The sequence below is a fragment of the Colobus angolensis genome, unplaced genomic scaffold (genome assembly GCF_000951035.1).
Source record: "Colobus angolensis palliatus isolate OR3802 unplaced genomic scaffold, Cang.pa_1.0 Scaffold7, whole genome shotgun sequence".
Lineage (NCBI taxonomy): Eukaryota > Metazoa > Chordata > Mammalia > Primates > Cercopithecidae > Colobus > Colobus angolensis.
Window position 1 is genome coordinate 23,958,608 of NW_012120709.1, and position 19,448 is coordinate 23,978,055.

At 53.2% G+C, this 19,448-nt stretch overlaps 1 protein-coding gene across 1 annotated transcript in view; it reads right to left on the minus strand.

Moving 5' to 3' along the window:
- DSCAML1 (Down syndrome cell adhesion molecule like 1) overlaps nt 1–19,448 on the minus strand; it is a 370,444-nt gene that overhangs the window by 72,710 nt on the left and 278,286 nt on the right. The window contains exons 9-11 of the mRNA XM_011927034.1: nt 13,809–14,087; nt 13,275–13,394; nt 12,193–12,369 (exon numbers count right to left, since the gene is read on the minus strand). Coding sequence (XP_011782424.1) covers nt 12,193–12,369; nt 13,275–13,394; nt 13,809–14,087 — 576 coding nt within the window. The remainder of the gene's footprint in view (nt 1–12,192; nt 12,370–13,274; nt 13,395–13,808; nt 14,088–19,448) is intronic.

A 19,448-nucleotide genomic window follows, 5' to 3' on the forward strand; every position in this document is an offset into this window, starting at 1 on the left:
AGGTGGATCGCTTGAGGTCAGGGGTTTGAGACCAGCCACGGCCAACATGGTGAACCCTGTCTCTACTAAAAATACAAAAATTAGCTGGGCGTGGTGCCGTGTGTCTGGAATCCCAGCTCCTCGGGAGGCTGAGGTGGGAGGATCGCTTGCACCCAGGAGGTGGAGGCTGCAGTGAGCTGAGATTGCACCACTGCACTCCAGCCTGTACAACAGAGTGAGACTCTGTCTCAATAAAAACAAAAAACAAAAAACCCCATGAATGTCAGAGAAGGCCAGTAGACACTGAAGTAGAATCAGGGGCCCAAGAATGGGGGTGCCAAGTCGAGCTTCTCTGAAGAGAAATGCACGTGAATTTGGGGGAAAGAAGATTGGTCTGGGAAGCAGGGGACCGAGGGGTTAGGCTAGTCTGCGCTTCCAGGTGGGTGGTCTCGGGGAGGGTCTTGAGGAGATTCTCAGGCCTGGCTACACCTGAGAATCACCTTGGAAGTTTTTAAAAAATATTACACAGATCCCACCCCACCCCCCAGGCTCTGACTTAATTGTTCCATGGTGGACCTGGGCACCTGCATTCCCCATCCTTACCCCGAGGTAGTTCTCTTGTGGTTTGGAGAAGAACCCCAGGGCTGGATGAGCCCTCCTCTACCTCCTATGACAGCAGCTGCCTCTGGCAGGACAATCCCAGAGGCAACAGGATTGGAAGAAGGGCAGCGAGCTTAGCGTGTTCTTCATCAGGAAGGGACTTGACTTTGTCGGGAAGTCCTTCTGAAAGTCTGACTGAAATCTCTCCGGGACTCTCATAGAGCTTTTCACCAAAAAGGATGCTTTGGGGATGATGAAAGGCCTTCTCGGATGTCCTCTTCTTTGCCTTCTGGGAGAGGCTTTTCCAAACGACAGCAGGTGCCCTGAAGCCTCTCGAGGGCTCTGTGAATCCACCTTGTCGGGGAGCAGGGAGCCCGTGTGTTCAGAGGCTCTCGTCTCCTTTTGTTTCTGAAAGGATTACAGGCACCCCGAGAGGTGAGGGGGCCCCTCCTTTTCGCCAACCCACCCTATTCCCCTTCTACCCCCAAAGCCTTGTGTCGCTGCTCCTTGTTAACAAGCTCCCGACAAGAGCTGCAGCGCTGTTTGGCGGTGTGAGATAAGCTGCCACAAAGGGGCATTGTTGGCGTGCGGGGTGGTCGGCGGCGGGGTGGGTAGGAGCAGCGCTTCGCTCAGCCTTCGACAGCAGCGGCATCTCCAGGCCTCCCCTGGGAAAGGCTGGGGGTGGAGTGGGGAGGGGGTGCCTTCTGGTGCCTGCTTTGTTTTTCCCTTCTTAAAGAGCCAGGGCCATGGCGTTGTTAATTTGATTGTACCCACTTCGGCTTCTTGTCTCCCCTGATTAGCCAAGCTCCACCTGAAGCATGAGATTAATTCAGATTGCATGGAAGCAATCAGCCTCAGCGCCGAGAGCCAGTGGGGAGGTGTCGGGGGAGCTGGGGGGCCCATGGGACCCTGGCTGTCCACTGCTCCAGTACACAGGGAGCAGAACACAGGGAGCAGAACTGGCCCAAACAGTGTGTGTGCAAGGTAGGGGCGAGAGTCACAGAGAATGATTGGGGACTTGGACTGCAGAGCTGTTTCTGCTGCACTGGGGGTCCAGTTGAGGCCCTCAAACTTGTCAGGCCTTACTTTGTCCAGCTTTAAAATGGAGTCAGTCACCTCTTCTCTTGGCTCCTTGCTAGAGTGTAGAAGCGCAGGACGGGGAGTGTTCTCAAATGAAGACGGGGACCCAGTTCTCCCCCTTCCTCTGGTCCTTTTTTTTTTTTTTTTTTTTCTGAGACAGTCTTGCTCTGTCACCAGGCTGGATCGCAGTGGCACGATCTCGGCTCACTGTAACCTTCACCTCCCGGGTTCAAGTGATTCTTCTGCCTCAGCCTCCTTAGTAGCTGGGACTACAGGGGCGCACCACCACGCCCAGCTAATTTTTTGTATTTTAGTAGAGATGGGGTTTCACCATGTTGGCCAGGATGGTCTTGATCTCCTGACCTTGTGATCTGCCCACCTTGGCCTCCCAAAGTGCTGGGATTATAGGCGTGAGCCACTGCGCCGGGCCTGGTCCTCTACTTCTTATTTATTTTTTTTTTTGAGACAGGATCTCACTCTCACCCAGGCTGGAGTGCAGTGGCATGATGATGGCTCACTGCAGGCTCAACCTCCCAGGTCCAAGCGATCCTCCTGCCTCAGCCTCCTCAGTGGCTGGGACTGTAGGTGTGTGCCACCGTGCCTGGTTAATTTTTGTATTTTTGGCTGATTGTCCAGGCTAGTCTTGAACTCCTGGGCTCAAGCAATTCTCCCTCCTCCGCCTCCCAGAATGGTGGGATTACAGGTGTGAGCCACTGTGCCTGGCCTGGTCCTCTACTTTCCTGAGAATGTTGGAAAAATGATAGTAATAATAATAGCTAACATTTATTGAAAGCTTATTATGTGCATGTACCATGGATAATGCTCTACATGGATTATCTCATTAACCCCCCCTTCTCCAAACATAGCCCTAAGATGTGGGTAGTATTTTTTATTTCCATTTTAGACACGAGAGAAATGACTCTGAACATCAGAATCCTTTCAGAAACAGAAGGACATGCCGTCTTCCTTTGATCACTTGGAAGGTACTGCCGGGTCATTGCTGTGAACACCCTAGAGCTGTAAAGGGCCTGAAGTAAATATTTTAGGCTTTGTGGGCCATAGGTCTCCATTGCAAGGACTCAACTCTGCTGTTGTACCTGTAAGCAGCCGCAGACAACATAACATAAAGAATGGGTGTGGCTGGTTTCCAGTTACATAGACCACTGGCCAGATCTGAGACCCGGTTTACTGAACCCTGCCCTGAGATTCTGAGCACAGGAGTGTTGGGCGTTTAGACTTGACCTAGAGAGATTTTTTTTGGCTAGGAGACTGTTTTTCCTTCAGACAGTGGCAGTTGTAGGATACGGGGAAGGAGAGCATGTCGGTTTCCAGATGCTGGAAAGCATGGAGTTATCAATAACAGATCACTGGCTGGGCATGGGATTGTTGTGGGTTGAACTGTGTCCCCAAAAAGATATGTTGAAGTCCTCACCCCCGCTACTTGTGAACGGGCGCTTACTTGGAAATAAGGTCTTTGCAGATGCAATCAAGATGTAAGTTAAGATGAGGTCATACCAGAGTAAGGCGAGCCCTTAATCCAACATGACTGATGTCCTCATAAGAAGAGAAGAGATCCACACAGAGGGAAGAGGATGTGAAGCCACAGGAAGAGAAGGCCACATGGTGATGGAGGCAGAGATTGGAGTGATGTGTCTACCGTGCGAGGAACATCGAGGACTGCTGGCAACCACCAGAAGAGGCAAAGAAGCCTCCTTACCTTTCAAGAGCACATGGGCCCGCCGACACCTTGGTGTCAGAGTCCCAGCCTCCCAGAACTGTGACCGAATAAGTTCCTGTTGTTTCAGGCCATGCAGCTTGTGGTACTTTGTGACAGCAGCCACTGGAAGCTAATGCAGGGATCCAGTGTGTGATGAGACCTTCTCAGTGCAGAGTGCCTAGGGATGGTAGCCAAGCCTCTGCCCCATGGAGCTGCGACAGGGTAGGGGGGCTTCCTAGGTACCAGGTTGTATGGGCTTCACATTCTCTGCTCTATGGGGAGTACACCCCCGTTATGCTCCCAGCCCCAAAGGCCCCAGCTGGCGATAGGCAGGCAGGTGCAGGAGTGTGCAAAGACCATGCCCATCTTGCCCCCTGGCTCAAGCTCTTTGCTGTGAAATGGATGAACAGTGCCAGGGCTGGACGCGAGCAAACACAGACAGGAGAAGATGCTCTTTAGAATCGAATTCCGCTATGTCTCAAGTCCCTGTGGACTTGAGAGGCCCAGAGGACTAGGCAGGGAGGGGCGGGTGGGGGCTCAGGCTTCTAGGTGAATCTGCACTCAGCTCCCAGTCTCATTGCTTTCTGGCTCAGGACAGGACACCTGCCAGTCACACAAGTCATGAGTCACTTTAGCAGGGTGGGAGCCTTAGGCTTGTCTGGTGTAGCACACAGCTCTAGGGAGGATCCTGGCAGAGTGTCAGCCAGCATCTGGTTGCTCAGGGCACCCCGTGTCACCTCCACTTTGACACGGTCACAGTGAACATGTCACCCCTCCATTCCCATGTACTCCATTTCTATTGGTGGGGCCATCATCCTCATCTCTCAGCCTGGAGCCCTCATCAAGGCCTGATGTTTGTTCCTTCAGAGTGACTCTTAGTTCCATTTTCTCTCCATTCCATGCTGAAGATCTTAATATCATTCCTATCATCTAGTGCATCATGTCCAGACTTCAGAACCATACTTCCCATTCCTCTAGTCTCCAGCAGCCACCCTCTGGTCAGGTGTGTGCCTCACTGCCTGCCCGGGCTTCCTGCCCCCAGGATCTTTGCTCATGCTCCTCCTTCCACCCGGATGCCTCCTTTCTTCCTTTGCCCTTCCAAACCCAACTCAAGCCCATCCCTCCGGGAAGCTCCATCTGACCACGTCTGTCCACTTCGGGTTTTTCCTTCTGTAACCTCACATCACACTTCTAGTGCCGAACATTTTAGCACGTGATCTTGTCTTGTTTTCCAGAGGTCAGTTCCAGCTTCCTAATGAGTCTGTACTTTCCTGGAGGGCAGGGATGGTGCTTCAATCTCGCCTTTCTCTCTGTCAGTCTTTGTCACCAGGCTGGACACCCGAGGGCTGCTCAGGAAGCACCTGGTTATTGCTTGGCTGATCCAACAATTTATCGTGGCCCCACCATTCAGAGGGGCTTCAGCTGTAACTGGGGGAGCAATTCTGGGCTGCCCACTTAGGGCAGGGTTTGGAGGCACTGCTAAGCCCTGTGCTTGCCTGCATTTTCTTATCTATTAAATTGAGCCACCTCATGATAACCTTGACTCTCTTTTGTCTCGGAGCATTTGCTGGCACCTTCACCTTGACTGACATATAGGATGCAAACAGTTTTGTGATTAATCTGGTCTCGCCCTTTATGACACCTTAGAGCTCAGATTCATCTGGAAACTCTTCAGTGCTGTGGTCATGGGGACTGCAGGGATGAGAGTGAAGTGGTGGTGATGTGCTTTTTGCCACCACTGGCTAAGGCCTCTAAGAAGGAGGTAAGAGCCCAGATGAGATCCTTAGGGACAAGCACTTTTAAATTGGAACCGGAGGATGCATGGGCAGGTTCATCCCTCCTATCCCTTTAATAAAACCTCCTTGCTTGTCAGGAGACCAGGGCGAGGATGGAGATTGTTCCACAGGGAGACTGTTCTATTCGACCTTGAAACTTTTGTACAAACGTCTGCTTTGGGGTTAGGTTTGGGATGTTATGTGATTGTTCCAATGATACTGCTGGCATTGGGAGGTCAGTAAGATCTCCCACTTTTCGTTGGTTCAGGCTTATCTTCATCTTTCCTATAGCTCCCCAAAAAAGGCTACAGCTTGTGAATGCTGGGGCCTGGAACTGGCGACACATGCCCTTGAGTCTCCACTGGCACAACAGAACGCAACCCACTTGTTGAGCTCTAGTCATGCCTTGGCGAGGGAAAGGGACAGGAGGATGGTGACCCCTCTGAACAGAGGAGCAAACTGAGTCCCTGCGAGAAGGACTGTGTCCAGTTTACTCAGGGCATAGCGAGGAACCCTGGGACATGAACCAGGGTCAGAACCTTTCTGTCCCCTAAATGAACCATTTGTTTTGGTCTCCCTGGGCTCTGCAGAGGGTTGGGAGGGCGTGCAGCCGGCTCAGGGCTCCAGACTTCCTGGCGAGGGCTTAAGGAGGTTTGCTGACTCCTTGCTCCTCTGAGAATGGGGGCCACAGCGGGGAGCCTGGCCTGGTGAGAGGACGTGTCCAGCCTCTCTCCTCGCCTCTGTTTAATGAAGCAGGAGTCAAAGTGTTGCTCCTTATTCTGTGAAGTCTCAAAATCAGTGAGGCCAAAGAGCCAGCCGGATGATCATTGCCATGGAAATCATCACAATGACTCATTCTCTCTTCCTTCCCTCCCTCCCTTCAGCGGCGGTGGAGGTGGGGGTGGGCAGTGGTCCCCAGGTCTCCAGAGGGGACTCCCTAGCTTGGCATGAGCCAGGGAGGGGCCCTTTCTGCTGCCTGGAGGCTGGGCAGGTGAGGCCGACTATGATTATTTCCTGGCTGGAGAGAGCAGGTGATGGTCCCCAAATCCCACAGCTGTGGCATGGCCAAGCACCAGGCCCAGGCCAGCATAACTCAGCGCCCAGGCCTCAGCCCTTGAGTGTTATCCCGCTTTCTCCCCCTGCTACTTTCAGATCCAGAGAGTCTATACCATCCACCCCTTGCCCAATCAGGGGAACTCATAAGAGGAGAAGGGAAGAGCAGAGAGGGTGACCTCTGAGCCCAGTGATTGGACTAGGCCTGTGGGCTGGAGGTCAGTCAGCCAGTCAGTCCCCGGTGCAGACTCCAGAGTGGGCAGAGGCCTGTGCTGAGCAGGGTGCCAGGAGTGAGAGTTCCCACCCAGGGAGGGGAAGACCAGCCCCAACCCCCAAGGAGCTTCAGTCTGTGACGAGACAGGACCCACCACCAGGGAACACACAGGAATATCTTGGGCCAGTTGTTTGCCCTCTCTGGGGCCTCAGTTTGTCATCTGTGCTGAGAGGGGCCTTGTGAGTATAGTGTGTGGACACCCAATCCATGTGCCCAGGCTCCATTACATGCTCTGCCAACAGCTGTCCCTCAGCTCTAGGGATCACAGCGGTGGCAGTGCCCATCCATGGCAGGACAGTCTATGGAGGAGGCCTTGGGAGGTCTTGGAAGCAGGCTGGGGGCATGCAGGCAGGGAATTCCCCGGGTGCCTGGACTGTGATCTAGAAAGGGATTTGTGGGCTCTGAGCAGCCATTTCCTTGGGCTTATAGACTCCTTGCCCTGTGGAAGTGGGGGGCCCAGTCCCCCAGGTCTCAGGGAGGTGCTGCTTCTGTTTGACAAGAAGGAGTTTCCTTTGGGCAGATTTGAGATGAGGACCATCTTGGATCACCAGACGCACTTTCCCAGAGTTTTGCATCTTGACCTCAGTCCCAGTGGCCAACCATGGTGGGCGACCTGGTCCACAGAGGCCCAGGGGCTTCCTTTGCTAGGCCTGCCTCCTCCATTTCTCAAGTCCCCATAAGAGTTTGGCCCCAAGCTCCCCTCTCCTGATGCTGTGGCTGTGCAGCTGGGTGTATGCTTGCTGAGGGCACTTGGACCTCGCTTTAATTGGTCTGACATTTTGCTAAACAAATAAATCAAAACTCAAACCAAACAAAGAGCCCTTATGGATTTAATTGGCTATGGGCTTTGTCTAGAACCCAATCACTGGTGCCTTCACAGAGTGGAAGAGAGTCTGGGAGGTCCAACGAGACATGTCTAGTAAGGTCACCTGCTGGACAAGAGGATGGCCGAGTCCCGGGAGGGCACTGCCACGCGACGGCTGCCTCAAAACACAGCCAGCCTCCTTCTGCCTGGGACTAGGCAGCTTGGCTTTGTACCTGCCTCTCGTTGAAGAATTCTCTTTGAAGATATTTTATTTTTTCCCCATGTGTCAGTTGAAGGGGGAATTACTTCCTCCTCCTGTTGGTCATTATCTCTCTTCCTTTTTTAAAAAATATATTTTAAAAGGGAGATAAAAGGCAGCTCTGTGGACATGGTATTTTATTCTGTTAATTACATTTATTTTCAACCAAGTTCTGGGAGGTGGTCTGGTGCCTTGAAAAGACTGCTCATGCTGCTAGAGTCATAGCTAGTCTGAGCTGGAAGGGAACTGGGGTCATCTAGTGACTAGATCTTAATTCAGGCCTCTCACTGTATGGGTGAGAAAACAGGCCCAGAGAAAGGAAGGCACAGCTCACGATGCAGAGCCAGTGGGTCTGAGCCAGGACTAGCACCCAGCCTTTTTACTCTGTCTGTGTTCCTTCTACCAAACCATCAGTCCATAGAAGTAAGTTCTGGCCTCAGCTGGGACTATACTTAACCCAATCACCTTGATCTAGTCTCTCACATTCTCTGAGAAGGAGCTATTGCCTACCAACTTCACAAGCAAGGTATGGGAACAACTTTGTAAAGTGCTGTACATGCAGGTGGCAATGCTGGACTGTATGCTCATGCACTCGTGAGTTCAACCTACACCAAGACCCAGGGAGGAGTGGGGACCACTTGGGCCTGGTTGGTTGCCATCAAAGATGTCCAAGGACTTGGAAAACCACTTGCCTGCTCTAATAAACCCTTAGCTCCCTGCGATCCTGAAAAGGGTTCTGCATAGCAGTTTTCCAAGAACTAGCTTGGGAATTCTGACTCCCATCCAGACCTTTGGACCCCTGGAACTCTTGTTTGGAGCTTAGTGTCAAGCGTCAACTCTACATAGATAGAAAACCTTTAGCTTTCTAAAACATTCTCCCCATCACTCTCTGCCAGACACCTTGAGTTCCCTCAACATAGGACATTCACAGGCCTTCCTGTCTCCACACCGTGCTGTTTCTGTATCCCTGGAAGGGCATGACCTCCATCCCTGCTGGCCCTTGTCCAAATCCTTCTCATCCTTCAAGCCCTAATTAGAGACTATTGCTTTTGCGAAGCTTTTCTTGACGCCTCTTCTTCACCCCCAGAGTTAAAATGGATGACTCTGTCTCAGATTCTTTCTGTATCACCTTGCTTGTAGCTTTTTAAGGCATTTATCATTTTGTGTATCATAGTTGTTTCGGGTGTCTGTCTATTTCCTCTTCAAGATTCTAAATTCTCTGAGAACGGCAGCTCTGTCTGACTCATCACCAGGTTTCTAGCACCTAAAACTAATGACTGCTAATTATCGAATGTGTATTTTGTGCCAAATACTGTATTCATTCCTGTAAGTGCATGGCCTCATTTAGACCTCACCAATGCACAGAGTACTACACAGGGGAGGACATTAGGGCTGACAGATTGTTGTCCTGGACCACACAGCTATCCGGTGGCAGAGCTGGGCTTTGAACCCAGGGCTGTCTGGCTCTAAAGTCCGTGTTTTTAATCACCACGCTTTATTGATCTATTTAGTGAGTGCTCAGGGAGCACCATTGAGTGAGTGCTGAGTTATCTCTGGAAGCTGCAGGGATCAATGGTATAGACACTCCCCAATAGAAGCCAGCCACAAACGTCCAATCCGACACTTGGAGGCTTTCTCTGCTGTTATGGTCCCTTTGATAGATTTATTTTCTTCCTTCTGCTTGGGCAAAGTGGGGATTAAGATCAGTTTGCTTTCCGAGAGTTCACAGAAGTGTAAGGTCTGGAAAGGTAAAGTTATTTTGGGTCAAAACTTTCCCAAGTGTGTTAGGGGCATTGAGGCAAACCTTGAAATTGGCTTTGCAAATCGTAGATCTTCCTGTGGCTGGCTCTGCAAGTGGGCAATAGTATGGGCGTTTGAGATGGACTGAGGGATGACGAGGAGTGGTTTCCCCTGCTGAGGGCATGGGTGACTGGGTCCTGAAGGTTCTACCTACCTGTGTCCTTTAAACTGAAATCAGAATGGGGGAGTGGGAGAATTGCTATCAGTTTGAGGAAAAGGAAAGGAGGGAAAGAAAAGAGCAGACAAGGAGAGAGGCTATGCAGGGCAGTAGCTGGGGCGGGTTACTTGGAACAGGCACCTGCCTCAAAGCAGCAGGAGGCAGAACAAGTGTTCCAAAGAAGGCCAGGCACGCCAGCGGTCCACCCAGTGCCCACTTCCACCCCCCACGACAGTGTTGCATTGTCCCAGGAGCGTCCTCTGGCAGCCAGATACAGCGCAGAATCATGCAGGCTGCTATACAAAGACAGTCAGCCCCTCCAACCCTGGCAGCCTCCATGACCGCTGCCCTGCAGCCTCCAATGTCCTCGGCCCTGCCTCTTCCCCTCCTGCTGGATTCTGGGTGGCATGAGGGCCTCTAGGATGGCTGGGGCAGGTCACTGGGGAGAGTGGCGCCAGAATGGGAAGGGTCATTTGTGACAGGAAGGGTGTGAGAAATGGAGGGTGTATCAGAGGGAATGTGTGCGTGGTGAGGCTGGAGAGCAGCCCATCTGAGGGCCACGCAGGAGCCTTGAGTGGGTGCTGAGAGGTGCTGCGGGTGATCGGAGGTGCCCTGAGTGGGATGACATGACCCCTAGATGTGGAGAGACAGCAGCTGTAAGAAAGGTGTATCTTCGGCCCTACCGGGAGAGAAGTGAGGGAGACCACCAAGGCCTGCAGATGAGGACATGGGGGAGGAAAGGAAGGAGGAAGCCAGGTCCAGGTTCTGCCCAGCGGTGGCTGGCATAGTAGGGAACTCCTGCCATTCCCTTGGGAAGACGGGGCCATAGGTGAGCCCCAGCGTGTGTCTGGTGTGTGAAGTTTTGTGCAGCATATGTTCAGGAGGTGGCCCTGGATTTACCAAATATTCTCCTTCTGAACTCAGAGCGCTTTGCAGCTGCTGCAGGGTTGCAAAGTGAGGACGGCATAGAAAAAGTGCAGGCCCGCCAGGGGAGGTGGTTCGCTCAGGGGCACAGGGCATCAGCGACAGCCTGAGGCACGCAGGGTCTCCTCACACACAGCCCAGCTCCTGACCACTGTGTCCTCCGGCACCCGCGACCCCTGCGTCTCCATGGAGCAACCACCTGCCACAGAGCTGTCAGCTCAGTGTAATCCCCCAACTTGAAGAAAAAGGCAAAGAACAACAACAGTGAAAAAGCATCTATGAGTTTGGGAGATGAGGAGGGTTGCAGAGGTGCCTGCTCTTCCCCCGCCTCGCGCAGCCAGAATTAGCCAAGCTCTCCCAAGCTCAGGGATGTAGATTGATTGCCTGGTTTTATTAAGGACAAAGTGCTTTTTGATAGTGTGAGGGAAGCGGCTCCCCAGGGCGGGGATTCCGGCTCGGAGCTCCCTGAGCATCGATCGCTGGGGCTTCCCTGTCTTGTGCTGAGCTGAACGCAGGCTTTGGCAAGTGATAAAGAAGCTATGATTCTTAAAGACGGGCACTCTGGGGAGAGGCTGGGCAGACCACACGCGGGGCTCTGCCATCAGCAGGCTTTCCCACCCACACCCCGGAGGGACTGCCGCTACGAATAACAAAGCTGGCCAAGCCATGAAATCTTTGCCGGGCACTTACCATACCGGTTGCTTCACTTACACCATCTGACTCGCTCTTGACATGAAACGTAACAGGTAAGGCCCTATTACGAGCCCTGCCCCCTGCCCATAGTGTAGATCAGGAAAATGAAGTAGCACAAGGCCAAGTATGCTCATCAAAGTCCCAAGGCATTAAGTCCTGGCTCCCAGATTCATACTTGGCCGGGTCAGACACTAACACTCAGGCCCTTATAGCCATGTCTTGACATGGGGCCAGATGGACATGGGCCTTCTGATGTGATTCCCAGGGACCCATTATACAGATCCCTGCAGTGTAAAGGAAGAAGCTCACCCAGTAAGGATGTCTGTATGAGACTTCAGAACATCCTGGGATAGCAAATAAGCAGTGTACTTCTAAGGCCGTTGAGGCCTGCTCTGGGTGGGGGGATTTAGAAGCCGTGGGTACACCACCGAGTTGTAATGAGCTGCATTGGTCCTTGGGCTTTTCCAAAGCAGCTTCCTCTTTCCATGATCAGTTCCTGCAGAACTCACAGCAATTTTGTGAGATCAGTGGGCTGGGAAGAGAACCCTCGCACAGGTGAGGAAACTGGAGCCCGGAGAGGGGAAGTGACTCTCCCAAGGTCACTCAACTCATCAGGCTGATCTGGAATTGGAACCCAGGTTTTCTGACCCATAGGCCCTTCTTCTACATTGAGTATATGCTATTTTCCTTTCTAAGCCACAAACAGGTTATACACAAGCAAGTGTATATTAACTAGCAAAAATAAATGGTTTGCTAGGATTATTCAGATTGAATCTCCAATCTACAGACCAAAGTAAATAGGATGCCACATGATACTGCAGCAGAGCAAATCATGAGCTTATTATGACCAGGGTGGGGGTGAGTTGGGGCCTTTCAGGGTGAGGCCCCTGTTTTAGATGACAGTGCTTTTGAATACCCCATCTGAGGGTCCCAAGCCGCCCTCTGACTGGGAAGCCTTCCTTCCTTCCCTTTATAGATAAAACAGTGGAGACCAAGAGAGTAGGCAGGGAGAGTGCACAGCCGGGGCTTGACTGTGATTTGGGGGTGCTGGGGGTCTGTGCGGGGGCAGGACTCACTCTTGACTGTGAGGAACATGGACTTGCTGATGTCGGTGCCTACGCCGTTGCTGGCCTGGCAGAGGTAGTAGCCGATGTCCTCTTCTAGGACGTGGCGGATCAGCAGCGAGCTGTTGGGCAGGATCTGGATGCGGCCAGTGAGGGGTACAGGGTGGTACTGCTGGGGGTTCCCGCTCCCTGGAAGGAGGCAGCTGTTAGGAGGGCTGGGTCTGTACTGGGGCATAAGCTGAGAGTGCCCCAGGAGTGGCCCTGACACCTCGCTCTTGCAGATTGAGGGCTGTTTTGTAGCAGAGCTGAACCATCCCCAAAGTGCTGAGGCCACACAGCTCCTGGCGGACAACAGGAAAGACTCCCCCCTCCCAGAAGATGGGCCTTGCCCCAGCTCTGATTCAAGGAGACTGGGTTGGGAGCCTCAGCTTAATGCCCACTTTGACACTGGCATGGAGCTTCTTTGGGGTGAATTCCTTGGAGAGGAAGAAAGAGCTGTCCTTGGGCCATTTGGCTGCAGGTGGAGAGAAGATTGAGTCTTTGAATGGCAGTTGTCTGGTCTTAGGCAACCAGGCCTGGGAGACAGGCCAGCATCCTCCAAGGAGGCCTTGTGGGCACCCCCTGCCCCTCCATTCCCCAGTGTCAGTCATGAATACAGTTTAGGATTGGGCCTTAGTCAGAAAGCAAAGGCATCCTTGGTATGAAATTGGGCTCCAAGAAGGACCCTGACCCCAGAAAAGGTTGACTGGTGAGAAGCAGGAGGCTTCCAGGTCTGGGGCCCCAGGGCAGGGTTGGGTAGGGAAAGCAGGTGTACACTGAGTTCTGGGGCAGAGGCGGGAGAGGAGAGGTCATGTCTGGGGGAACAAGAGGAAATAGGGAGTCAGCATGATGGCTGTTCCCGGTCCACAGACCCCCGGGGGTGGCTGAGGATGACTCCAGGTGAGGTGTAGTCTGGGGTCCGCTGGGGTGCAGACCCAAGGACTCCCACCCAGGGCTAGGAGTTGTCTACAGGGAACAGGTTCAAATCCCATCAGAGCATCCTCCTTTCCCCATCCCTGCCCTTCTTGGAGATTCTGGCTGGGCCAGGGGCTTACCCTTGGCATGCTTCCACATGACCTTGGGCGGGGGGTAGCCGTCCACCGAGCAGTTGAGCACACCAGCTTTGCCGTAGATGCCGTCCTGGTTGTTGGGTTGCACCACAAATCGAGGGGGCACTGCAGAAAGAGGGAAGGTAGGGAAACAGACCATTTCAGTCTCTGATGGGTCTCCTAGGGCTTGGAGCACCTTCTGTTTGAGGTCAGCCCTGCCTGGGCCATTATAAAGTTGGAAGCAGGCAGCTTTTGAAACCCAAGATGCTGAGAGCTTTTGTCGAGTACTGGGTAGGGAGTTGGGAGTTCTGAGTTCCGATCCTGCCTTTGCCACTGACTAACTGAGCAAGTGTCTCTCTGCTCAGGGCTTCGGTTTCCTGCCCTGGAAAATAAGAGGTTTAGGCTCCAAGATCATCTTGAAGGGTCCTGCTGGAGCCCACCTTCCATAAGCCTATGATTGGAACTGGAAATCTAGAGACTGCAGTAGCAGCAGGCAGAGCTGGCTCCACCCTCCCCCGAGGCTGGCCTGTCCCTGCTCACCGCGCACGATGAGCTGGCGCTCCCGGCTCACGGTGGCGGCTGCGTTGCTGGCGATGCATGTGTAGTTGCCGTTGTGCTTGAGGGAGACGCTAGAGATCTGCAGGGAGCTCATGAATTCCTTGCTCTCGATGGTCACGCCCGAGCCTGAGATGATCACCTGTCCGTCCTTCCTCCAGGTGATGCGGATGGGCATGTCCCCCGAGGACACCACACAGGGAATGTAGAGCAGCTGGCCGATGGAGGCGGGTGGGAACTCGAAGGGCTGGATCAGAGGGGGCACTGGGAAGACAAGGGGGTGCTGCCGTCGGGACCCTGTGCGCCCTCGCCTGGCCGGCAACGCTGCCTTACCTGGGGCTCTGGGTTGGGCCTTGAACAGAGATCCCCTGGGGAACTGGGGCCTCGTTCTCCTATCCATGCAGGGTCTCCTAATGGGGCCTGGCTCCTGTCCCTCTGCCCGCCCAGGCTGGGACCCACTGTCTCTGTTCAGGGCCTTGGCTGGCCTGGATTCACTTTGACCTTCCTATGTGTCCTGGAATTTGATTCATGCCTGCTGACCTCTGCTCACCTTTCCCTCCAGCTTCCTTGCTGCTCCTCGGCACCCCTGTACCCACCTTCTCATCCCAGTGATGCAGCTCACAGCTCTCTGAGGGCCTGGGATACAGGCGAGAGGGGAAGCGTGGTGCTGGGACTGTCCCCCATGCATGTCCTATGGCTGCTCATCTGAAACCAGAGCACTGAACTCTGGGTCTCCCACAGGGTCCTTAGCCACCTCACCCCTCTCTATTGTCATCGAGTGTTAGGACAGGTGAGTGGAAGCTCACATCACTGTGCAGTTGCTTTATACACATGATCTCACCGGATCCTCCTACCAATAATGTCCCCATTTTACAGACGAGAAAACTCAGGTTCAGAGCAGAAAAGAAATTGCCCTAGGTTGCCCTGGTCATAAGATATACCCATGGGATTTAAAACCTGGTCTGCTCTCCAAGTCCACGTCTCATCACCATGTGGCTTGGTTGCCTCTCTGAGAAAGCCCCAGACATGCCCAGACAAGAGGTAAGAGATCACTTTTTTTTTTTTTTTTTTTGAGACAAGGTCTTGCTCTGTCACCCAGGCGGGAGTACAGTGGCATGAACATGGCTGACTGCAGCCTCAACCTCCTGGGCTCGAGTGATCCTCCCATCTCAGCCTCTCAAGTAGCTGAGAATGCAGGTACACACCACTGTGTCTGGCTAATTTTTATTTTTATTTTTTTTTAAGAGACAGGTGTCATTATGTTGGCCAGGCTGGCCTCAAACTTCTGCTGGTCTCAAGTGATCCTCCCACCTCAACATCCTAAAGTGCTGGGTTGACAGGCAAGAGCCACCACACCAGGTCCAGAGATCTTTTTGTCTTGTAGGTGAGCTTCCTTGGGTGGCAGGAAAGAGCAGAGAGGAAGCCCTGTCTTCTGCAGGACAACCAGTTGGTTAGATGCTTCTGGGCAAAGCACCATCCACCCAGCCTTCCTCCCGCTAGAAATGCAGCCTGTACCCCCCTGCCAACACTGCCTATGTCTCAGCCCCTTGGGGGCCTGTCTGGAGCCTGAGTCGATGTGAGATGGATCCTCCTTTCTCAGCTCTGGCTAGAGCATCAGCCATTATCTTTATGATAACTCAATTAGGCTGCAGCGACTTCCCCAGCAAGTGGGGGAGAAGAGAGTGAAGGAGATAGACAATTAGCTTAACAAGGATGAGCACCCAATAGATGAGATCTCCTTTCTGCAGTCGAATAATTAAATTACAAGGCCGCACAGTCCTCTAGCCTTCTCCCAGGCACCAGCCCCACCCCTCCCTGGAAGCCTGCTACTCTCCACCCTGGGCCTATCCAGAGTGGCCACAGTGGGGGATGGGCTCTGGGGGGAAGGACGGATGGCATCAGACTCATGGCCCTCTGCCCTCAGGGCACCCCTGCACTTTCAGGGCTCAGAAGGGAGCTGCCTGCAGGGAGCAGCCAGGTGTGGACACAGAAAAACCCAGGCAGCCCTTTGGATCCTGGGAGAGTTCTTGATCAGGAGCTGTAGGTCCAGAGGAAGTGATTTTTAGGAGGGATGTGGCCTCTGTGACCCTCAGTAGGGCCCTCAGCTGACCCTTCCAATGTCATCTTCCACCTCGCGCTCACTCCAGCCTGTGCTCCCACCAGCACGCCGTGAATGCCACAACCCCACACCTCAGCCTGCCTGGGTGAGCACCACTGGGCGTCTGTCCTTCTCATCCCCCAGTACATGGGCTCCTCACCTACCAGCTGGCTTTGATCCACCTTATTCCAGATCCACCTGGAACCTAAATCCCAGCCAGCTTTTCCAGGGTTCTGGTCATGGTCCGGACCACCTCATCCCAGTCTCTGGCTGCCTCTTTTCCTGGATTAGGACTCTGCCCCCAGTGTTCTGAGTGGTTTATTGGGCCTTAGACATCTTCAGATAGATTTCTCTTGGGCCCTGACTCTAGCAATGGCCCAATGCCCATTCCTGAGACCTCCCCGAGATTTCTCTTGTTGGGCCTCTGCTGACTGCCCTCCTAGTCTGTGTGTGTGCCTAGGTCAGATCTATGCCTCCCAGCTCCCTTGGGCTTTCTAATGGATTGTAGCAGAGACCCAGATGTGCTGCCCAGTTTGTTTCCTTAGGCCTAGAAGAACCAGTTCTGGCCAAGTCCTCCTGCCCACAAAGGCCTCCTGGGAAACTCCCCTGGGAAACTCCCCTATATCCTTTCAGATCCTGCTCAAATGCTACCTCTTCTGTGAAGCCCACCTTCCTTCCACACAGCCCTGCAGACTTCGGTCCACACCTGGATTAGGGCACGTATCACATGGCCGTCAGGGTAACTGCATTGCCCCTCCCTGGGGTAACTCCCTGTATAAGTGCTTATATAACTAGGACTTATCCATCCAGCAAATGGTAGGTGCCCAATGAATGCTTGTCGGGTGAGGAAACGAACGAACATGTGTCTGAATATCATTTCCTAGGGTGACCTCAGAAGTTCACCTGCGAGGCGGCAGAGGGTGCGGCAAGCACAGGTTGGGGGCTCAGCCAGAATAAGAGGGAGCTCTGTGCTGCTCCTCGAGATGCTTTGGGGTTCTGGAACCTTGGTCCCTTGGTCCCTCCTAGGGGCCAGGCCCTTGCTGTCACGGCACCAAACAAGCTGCTGTGATTTGAGAGCTCTGTGTACGCTTGAACATGAGCAAGGGGAGGGTGGAGGCAGTGACGAGGGGCTGGAGAACAGGATGTGTGGGCAAAGCAAGGTGGGTCAAGGTTCTGCAGAGCTGAGAGAAAGCTAAGGGGCTGTGGAGTCTGGAGGGCCAAGCCCGGGTACAGACGGCCAGAACACCACGTTTCCATCGAGGCCACAGCCAGTGGATAGAGACAGTGAAATCAGGCGAGAAGGTTTAGTTCAGGCAAGGAGAAGACTGTCTCTCTCAGTAAGGAGGAATTTAGATAATGGAGCAAGTTACTAAGGCAGGTTAATTCATTAATTAACTAATTCATCTAATATTTATGAAATGCTGCTCTGTGAAGGCATTATGCTCCGTGTGGGCTGGGGAAAGTAGAAACACACTTCAGTCGGGGAGCTTCTCATTTACTAGGGAAGGCAAGATACTTCCCCAAAGATGACTGGACAAGGACCGCCTGGATATGCAGATGTTGAGCTCAAGCAGAGGGCGATGTCATCCGGGGGTTGACTGCAGCTTCATGGAGGAGTAGAATTTGAGCTGAGAGTTAGAGGACACACATGCTTTCAAACAATAGATGGGGTGAAGGAGACAGAGGAGGCTGAGCCAAGGGGCTGTCATTCCTTCTGGTCTTCTGAATAAAACATCAACAGCTTGGAGAGGCCACTGAAGAAGTAGCCAACATCCATCCTGGGAGTTAGACATGCAGCTGTGCTGGCCCCGTGCTCCCAGAGGGCTGTGGGGAGGCAGATGACCAGATGACCTCCCAGAGGCCCAAGGCAGGCTCCTCGCTCCCCTCCACCCCTGCTTCTGGGGGATGGGCAGATGTGATGCATGGCTGGTGCTCCAGGCTAGTCACTCACATCCGGTCAATACACACACCGGGCAGCCTGGATGGGGAAGAAAGCCCAGGGATCCTGGCTCCTCCACCAGCTCATTCAGTACTAGGAGTGCTGTGAGTGCGGTTTCCAAAGCAGAGTGGGGACTCCTCCATATATGTACATATGTACTCCTCCCCATATGTACAGGCTGTCCAAATGGGGCTGCCTTCTGACCTGTGAGTCAGTGGCGCCCTCTCCAGTGCTCAGGGCTAGTAGCCACATGTGTGCCTGGACATTTCCACCTCTGGGAAAGCCATCCTCCTGGAGGTGGGGTCTGACCACCTGCACCCCAGTTATGACCTGGGCCCTCTTTACTGTGGAGTCCATCCTGTAGATCTGCCCCCGAGTCCCAGCATGTCCCCTAGCAGGCAGCTGGATGTAGGGGCATGAATGCCTCACAACCTGGGGCTTTCTCTCCAGATGTTCTGCTCTGGCCACAGTCATCTTTAGCAAGGTGCTGCAATGGCGAGGAGGCAGAGGCCTGAGCGGCTGAGAAGACACAGTGGTCGAGGCAGGCCATTCAGTGTCCAGTCACCATAAAGCTTTTATGGCCACTTGTTTGGGAGTGCTGCACAGAGGAAGGTGTGCTGACCACCAGCCCAGTTCATAAACATTTTATGGTGTCTCTCATCATCTCTCTCTGAGATGGAGCCTTTTATTTACTGCACCTGCTAGCAGAGTGCACGCTGTGGGAAGTCGGGGCTTCTCTGCCCTTGCAGCATGGAGATGGGGCACTAGCCATGCCTGGAACCCAAAACGCCCAGCTCTGGACTCTGCTACCCATTCAAGTGACTGTGGGCAAGGCACCTCCTCATCAGCATCCTGTCTTACCTCAGTTTTCTCATCTGCAAAACGGAGCGGTTGGACCAACTAATCTCTAAAGTCAGATACTGATTTTCTAGTTAAAACAAGTCTCATATTTTAGGAATAACGATAACTGACTTAAGTTTTTTACACAACCCTCTCTTCTCAGGAAGCCCTTCCCGGATCACCTTCCTGGACTTTGCAAACCTCCCTCTCCTTGGCACTCTCAGCCTCTCTCCTGTTTGACAGGAGAAATCTCTGGGGTATTTGCCATAGGATCCCTTTCCTCACTAAAATGTAAACTCCCTGATGGCAGGGATTTTTGTCTATTTTGAGCATAGCTGTATTCATAGAACCTAAAATAGTGCCTGGAATCTTGTGGAGGCACAGTAGATGTCACTGAACGAATGACATTCGTGGTCATTATCCTCATCACCACTACCATCGTCACGAGCCCTGTCTGTCCCACAGGAGACTGCTTGCTCCTTTGTTACTGGCTCCCTTGGCTGAGGAAATAAGGTTGTTGGTAGCAGCTTTCTCGGTGTTCCTCTCCCAAATGGCATGCAGGCCATCTCCTCCTAGGGAGCCTGTTGTGCCCCTTTCCTGTGGATCCCAGTGAGGTTCCTTCCAAACCTCCACCTTCACCAGTAGCAGGCACTTGGCCACGTGGCTGACTCTCCCTTAAGCTTATGATCATAGAAACCCCCGACCCACTCATAAGGGTGGGAGAGGGTCTCTGGCACATGCTCCCAGG